This window comes from Pithys albifrons, chromosome 6, assembly GCF_047495875.1.
Source record: "Pithys albifrons albifrons isolate INPA30051 chromosome 6, PitAlb_v1, whole genome shotgun sequence".
In the NCBI taxonomy this organism is placed as follows: domain Eukaryota; kingdom Metazoa; phylum Chordata; class Aves; order Passeriformes; family Thamnophilidae; genus Pithys; species Pithys albifrons.
Window position 1 is genome coordinate 39,249,513 of NC_092463.1, and position 7,071 is coordinate 39,256,583.

Genomic DNA, 7,071 nt, shown 5'->3' on the forward strand with positions numbered 1-7,071 from the left:
CCCATTGGCTGAGACAGGCAGGGGGCGGGGCGCGGGGGCGGGGCGCGGAAACGGCCAATGGCGGCGGGCCCGCGGCGCGAGCTTGTTTTCAAGTGCGCCTGGACATTCCCGGCGCCCGCTGCCCAATGGCCTCGGGCGGCGGTGATTGGCGCGCCCGCGGCCCAATGGCAATGCCGGCTGCTGGAGCGCGGTCCAATCGGAAGGCTCCGAGGGCCGGCCCCGCGCTCGCGCGCGTGGCGGGAGGAGATGGCGGTGCGGCGGATGCTGCTGGAGCTGGTCCAGGACCCGCAGCCCCGCGGCACCATCGTGGTGGAGCGGGCGTCCGCCCCTGCCCCTGCCCCCGCACCCGCCGCATGGAACCCGGAGTCGTTGTCACCGCCGTTGTCTCCGTCGTCTTCCTTGCCGCCGGCCGCGGAGCCGGAGTCCCCGCCGCGGCGGCAGGGTCTGCTGCCAGAGCTGTGCGCCGTGTTCCACTGCCGCGGCTGCTGGACGGTGCTGGGGGACTCGCTGCAGCTGTGCTTGCCGGGAGCGCCGCAGCACGGCTTCCTCGTCTGCTTCAGTCAGTGCCTCGACGGGGCAGGGGATGCCGCGCTCGCGCTGCCCCGGGCCGGGAGGGGAGGACACGCCGCAGCCCCGGTGGGGAGGGGACGCGCCGCTGCGCCGGACAGGTCTCGGACTGGCGTCGGCCGGGCTGGGGTTGGTCCGGAGGCTCCGGCTGCAGCACGTCTCTCTCTCTCTCTCCCCTCAGAAGTCAGCAGCGATGTGATCTGGGATGATTACCTCTTCCTTGGCCTTGAGGCACCGCTCCAGGGATGGTGCGTGTCTCCCTTGTCTTCGGTCTTGGTCCCGCACCGCCGCGGTACATCGGGCGGGCACAGCCGGGCTCTGTCTGGCAAGGCCGGGACCCGGGGGGTTCTGAGGGGCTTGGCAAACTCCCAAGAGCTTTCTGTACCTCTGCTTCACCACTTCGGATGGACGTACCTTTAGTAGGGATGCAGCTTTCGCTTCTGTCAAAATGAAAAGTGCTGCTCTAACCTTTGTAGGTGAAGAGGAACATTTGAGCAATGCAGTGAAAGACGGCCTAGCCTTGACATCTGTTTATTTCCTTCCCTAAAACGTCTATTACGTGAATTCAAGCATGTCTGGATTGTGTTTAGTTTGGTGGTGTTTCGGGTTGTTTTGGTTTTTGGGGTTTTTTGTTTGTTTATTTTTTATTTGGGGGGGAGTGTTGTTTCTTATGTCTTAATGCCGAAACTAATAAATTCTGCTTCTTAATTCATGAGCCTACAGTTAACAACACATTTGGTAACTCAGGGACTGGTCTGATGGGTTTACAGAACCAGTACCTCGTTTAAAAGGTGTTTAAAGGCTGTTTTACAAACTATAAGGACTGGAAATTTTTTAAATATAAGAATTGCTCTTTTTTTGTCTATATTTCCCACCCCTCCTCTCTGCATGAGGCAATAATCTGTTGTATCAGGAGAAAATTTCACATCTGTGACATGATGCACGCATTGTTTTATCGGTTAAATCATGTTTCAGTAGTACAGCCTAAACAACTCTATGATAAAAAAACATGTATTTTCTTCCTTAATTGCTGCTTCACTTATTAGAGAGATTACTTCTTGCACAACATGCCCAACTTATGTTCTTTCATGAACTTCTTATGTTCATGTTCTTCCTGTATGAATTATTTCTTTAAGGAGAAAACATTATTGTGTCACATTGTCCTAATAGAAATGAAGATTTGATGTCATCTGACAAGCATGTAGCATCTGTAGTTTCAAAAGCTTCTGTTTAAGGACATTTTTCCCTTTTTCTTTTTAGTGCTTACAATTCATTATCCTGTCGGTCATGTGGCTTGGATGTGGGCTTCATCCTTTACTCTGCCAACAGTGACCTGGCCTCTCTCCGAGGCTTGTTCTGTTTCTTCGAGGACAAAATCCTCTGGTGAGTACACTGCATTCCTACAGTCAGTGAGTTCCCAGGTATTTGTAAGTTACTGCACTCCTAGTCTACAGCTATCAAAGGTGGCTTTACATTTTTCTGAGCACGTTCCTGTGGGATTTTAATATTCTTGATGTCTAAATTGTGTGGGGTGAATCCATTTGATTTGCCTTTCACTTGCTGAGCGTCCTCATGTAATATAAGGGTTTAAATTTTGTTGAATGCCATACTGAAATCTCCTTCAGTTCCAGATTTGCTTAGCTAATGTAAGGTATCAAAGTGATAAGTTGAGGACTTGACTACAGAAACTGTTAATTACTTACAGCTAGTGATGAAAGGATCTTTAAATCTCAAAGTAAAACCACTGTTAGGTTTTTCATATTTTCATAATTATTGATTACTTTTGGCAACAACTTTGTATCTGCTTTAAAATCATCTTAAATAATCTGTCTAAACAATAAATGTATCTAGGGGGGTTTTAACTGTTTTTCTTGTGGTTTTTTTTCCCTATCCTCTCTTGTTTTCCAGTTATCTCTTAGAAACTCAAATGGTTGTAGAAGCTTCTAAGGTAGATTTTCCTGCTGTGACCATACAGGAACAGCTGAAGGAAGTAAGGTTTCTACATTAATGGAAAATATTTTTAAACTGCTGGTAATTTGGGGTATTAGTTCAAAAATATGGATACAATTACTGTTTTTTTAAGTGTATAAGATTGAGAAAATGCTGACATCTTACAGTGGGTCACTCAATGTGGAAGATGTGGAACATTTTCTAAGACATCTAATCTGCAAAACATCCAGTTCTAGCTAAATTTCTGGCAAAAGTTTATCCTTTTACCTCTTACACCTTAAAAACACCCAAGAATCATTTATACAAACTTTGCCTAAGTATTACTACTTGTATTGTCATTGTTGAAGAATTTAAAGAATAGTAATCTGTTAATTTGAAAGGGATTCTTGCACAGTTATATTTGTGGCTGTGTAAGCTCAAAGCAGCATGGCAGTACTGGGGAGTTTCAGAGACAGCACTAGGACTTCCTTCTTTTTTTGGTGTTTAAATTGGATGTTCTTGTAACTTGGTTAGTTGTTATCTTAGTAAATTGTCTGTCCCATAGCACAAATAAAGTTATGGTGTATTGGAGACAGCCATCGCACCCAGTTTATGTGCTTATTCTTTTCTTACTTTTTTTGCAGGTTTTTTTTAGTTTAGTTTCTCTTGTAATGGGCCTGTGATATTTCTTTTGTCCTTTTTAAAGTCATCATACAGTGTCCATAAGATCATAGTGTTTTTACAGGTCAAGTGAGACTAAAATGCAAAAACCTGATCCAAACACTACTAAAGTCAGGATGCTGTTTTCTGAAGAAAAAAAATGATAGTACTTCATTGCAAACACAAATTATGCAACTGTAGAGAGTTTGCTTGTTGACTAGAACAAGCTCAATAACCTGGCCTTTGCTTTTTGAGAAATAGTGTCCACATGTATTCCTAAGCTAATGATGAAATAGTTTGTCCAGATGTTGTCCAAGAAGGTCTCTGGCTGTGTGAAAACTTTTAATGAGTTATCTAGGAAAGATCAGATTGATTATAGTAAAACTCCAGCAACTCCATCTCCTTGAACAGAGTATTTCCATATGTCGCTGGAGGGGCTGATGCTGGCACACATTTATCCATCTCCAGTTTGTAGTGCAGACCTGTGGTTTGGGTGCTGGTTTTGCCTGTACTACACATGCAGTATAGAGATTCAAGTCCACAATGTACTTTTCCATCTTTAAAGTGAGCTGCTCTTTAGCCACTGAAAGTGCAATGCAGATCATTCAAAGATCCAGTGTTAGGACATTTTTCACTGGTTTTAATACTCTTATTTTTCTTTTTTTCCTAGATGAAAGACAAGCTAATGGAGTTGCATTGTCGCGTAGACTTGCTGGCAAAGATGACGGAGGAAGTGAAAGAAAATAAGTGTGTAACACAATGGCAAAGATCTGCATCAGAAACAGATGGCCTACTGTCAGAATGTGCATGAGCTAGGATCAACTGACAGCCATTTTCAAGAACTGCAAGAGTTGTTTTTGCATCTCTGCTGAGTTTGTTTGTTATGGTGAAATAATGCACCAGAACAGGTTTGAATGTTGATCTGTCACTTTATCTGTATACAGAAAGAACTGATGATTAAGTACATCCCTTCAGGGGAACACCTGAAATCCTGACATACTGAAGTTATGCTTGCAAGACTGAATAGTTTACCCATGCAGGACATCACTCTGAGGCAGTCTAACTGTGACTTTGGGTTTTTTTTCTAATGAATTCAGGGGAAAAAACAGCCTTTAAAATACTAAAATCAGGTTTCTGGAGCTATACAAAACAAACTTAACAAGGTGATATTCAAGAGAAGCTATTATAAATTGAACATTTTTAGAGATCTAAAATTTTTATCCTGCCTTTTCATATAGATACAGTGTCAATGACAGCTAGTTGTTGGTTAAGTGGCTCATTAGCTACATCTTATGTGAGGCACTGCTAAATGAACTGATAGTCCTTTCAGATTTACTTGTGTGCGTGGCCTGCAAAAGGAGCAGGCTGGCACGTCAGATGCTGCACAGTTCTTATTGCATGAATCTGGATGGCACAATGCAGGCTGGAGCACAAGGTTTTGCATTTCTGTAAGGGCAACCCATGTGCCTGCCAAGTCCTCTGGAAATGCAGCCCCAGGACTGAGTCAAGTTCTGTCAGTTTAGGCTGTGAACAACTGCCTTTAACAGATTTGAGCATTTCTTTTTGGGGCTGAAAATGAAACCAAGAACAGTCTTTTCCTCTTCTTCACCTAATCATGGGAGCTGCTCTGCTGGAGTTGTGATGATCTGCCTGCTGCCTTCAAGATACTTTGTAAAAAATACGTAATTGGCCTTTCTCTCTATATTGAATGGGTTCTGCTTATTTTGAAACACGGAAATAATTTGATGGAAAAGAAGGAGCACTACTTAACCTTTTGTTAGTGGGACAGAATATCCCTAATTCTTTTTTGTTGGAAGATTAAGGGTTCTCTTCCTCTCCCTTTTGCTCCCTAAAGAGCTGATGTTTCTCCCTAAAGGGATGATAAACTTTATGGAAAGTTTAGTAGTTGTCTGTAGTAATCTAGAGAGGATTCTATTTAATTAATCAGCTTAATTCCAGCGATGCTGTTTGCCATTTCCTTACTTCTACTTCCGTATATGACTGGCAGGTTGCATGCCCTGCAGCTCCTGCTGCCAGTTCTCCCTGTATTTTGTCTTATTTTGTTTGTTAAATAACTCATAAAGGGCTTGGAGCGGAGGGGGCAAAACTCACTGCGAGGCACCTCAGAGGCTTTAGGTGGGCAGCTGGTACTTATGCTACTACTAATGTTCACTGTGCTGCTTTTTGTTGGGGTTCCATGTTGGTAAGGAAAACCATAAAATATCAGCAGTCATTCTGCAGGGAGAGGACGGGCTCTCTGCTAAATTCTAATACTCTGTGCTATCTAAATTGTTTACCTTTTATAAATTTGACAGGAGTAAGGGTGAAAGTACAGTGCTTTTCAATGACAGCTAAATCCAGGATATTAGAAGTAACTACCTTCTCTAAAATGAGCCCTACCCTGAACTCTTATTGTAAATGCCTGTAAGATTAGATTAACTGTATTTTTTAAGAACAAAGAAGTTTTTTAAGTTAGATTGTGCAGATTTCTGCATTATGTTGGTTTTTAACTGTTGTCTTGTGCCTAAGCTCATTTTGTGCAAGCATTGTTCCACCTCAGATAAATGTTTTCCATTGTATACCTTCACCTTTTCGGCACTTCTTCAGTAACAGCACTTTTGTTGTTTCATTAGTCTAAGAAACACGATTGATAATTGGGGGTACTTGCTTTTGCCCTTTCATTTCAGTTTCTGCATTACGACTCCTTCTTGCTATATACTTTATGTCTATACTGTGTGTAAGTGCTAAACTGTTTTGCTTTATTTAGCTATGTGTCAATCCCTAAAAGGAAAAGAAAGTTGTCAATTACATTTTTGTCTTGTATTTATAGTTGTGAAAAAGGAACTTTTTAAATGAAAAAAAAGGAGCTGACACTTGTGCAAATCATTGCCAATATCCTGTGAGTCATAGGCCTACTTCTTTTCCTTTGATTATGTTTGCAGGAAAAAGCCATCACTTTATCTTGCTTAGGTCCTGGTTTGTTATGAAGCATTGAGTGAATGGTTCCTCAAATTATATTACTTGGCATGAATTTAAACAAATAATGAGTATGTGGTAAATAATAGCTGGTAACTTTTTCAACTACATTTCTGTCATCTCTGGAGCTAAGAGGACTTCTAAGTAAATTCTGTTTTAAGAAGAAAGCTGCATAAAATAAATACATTATCTTCAGTAATTTGAGATGAACATTTACTGAGATAGAAAATGAATTTATGGGTGTGTTTTAAGTGATGCTTATAAACTTACTCCTGGAAGATTCAGCATTTGATCCCACAGTCTGTCCCAGATTCAGATTGCTTTTAATCTAAAATTGATCAGTGAATATATGTTTTTGTTATTCCAGTGTAGTGTGTTATCTCCTGTACCTGGGCATATTGAGACATGTTCTAGCCTTCAGTGCAGCCAGGGCCAGTCTGGCCTGCAAGGGATGGATTCTGTTTAAATAAATGAAAACAAGTCTCAAGCTCAGGCCTTCTTGTGTTATCCAATCAGCCACTGTCTTCTCTGGCATCTACAGATAAAACCCAATAAAAAATGAAACAGTGGTTGAACAGGCTGGAGTGTGACAATCATAGTGTGAATCTCCCATAAGGTAGAAGAGTAGGCAATCCATTCCAGATTCGGCAAAGCTTATAGCAGGGTTGGCTGCCATGGCTTCTCCAGTACAATCCTCATAAGATGGTGTCCTATTGCTGCATCACAGCACTTCCCAAAACTTGCAGCAGTAACTGCAAGGAAAGTTGTGCCTCCCTGCAGGTTGTGACATGCCATCCATAGAAGAAATTTTTTGAAATGTAGTTACCAAAACAATAAACAATCCATGTATATAAAACAGTTATCTGAGGGGCTTATTACTTTTAGGCAATCCATACAAGCAACATAGGTTTCTGCTACGCTCTGAAACAACCCCTGAAG

At 42.2% G+C, this 7,071-nt stretch overlaps 1 protein-coding gene across 1 annotated transcript; it reads left to right on the plus strand.

The window, feature by feature from the left end:
* The first annotated feature begins 220 nt into the window (after positions 1-220).
* On the plus strand, positions 221-6,973 carry OIP5 (Opa interacting protein 5). Its single transcript, XM_071558412.1, has 5 exons — positions 221-559; positions 749-815; positions 1,828-1,950; positions 2,476-2,557; positions 3,827-6,973. The coding sequence occupies exons 1-5, from the start codon at positions 247-249 to the stop codon at positions 3,965-3,967; spliced, it is 726 nt and encodes a 241-aa protein (XP_071414513.1). The 5' UTR covers positions 221-246; the 3' UTR covers positions 3,968-6,973.
* Positions 6,974-7,071: the final 98 nt, after the last annotated feature.

Coding starts and splice junctions, on each gene's coding strand:
- OIP5 (XM_071558412.1), top strand. CDS start 247: ATGGCGGTGCGGCGGATGCTGCTGGAGCTGGTCCAGGACCCGCAGCCC. Junction 816..1,827: donor GAGGCACCGCTCCAGGGATG/GTGCGTGTCTCC, acceptor TTTTCTTTTTAG/TGCTTACAATTCATTATCCT. Junction 1,951..2,475: donor TTCGAGGACAAAATCCTCTG/GTGAGTACACTG, acceptor CTTGTTTTCCAG/TTATCTCTTAGAAACTCAAA.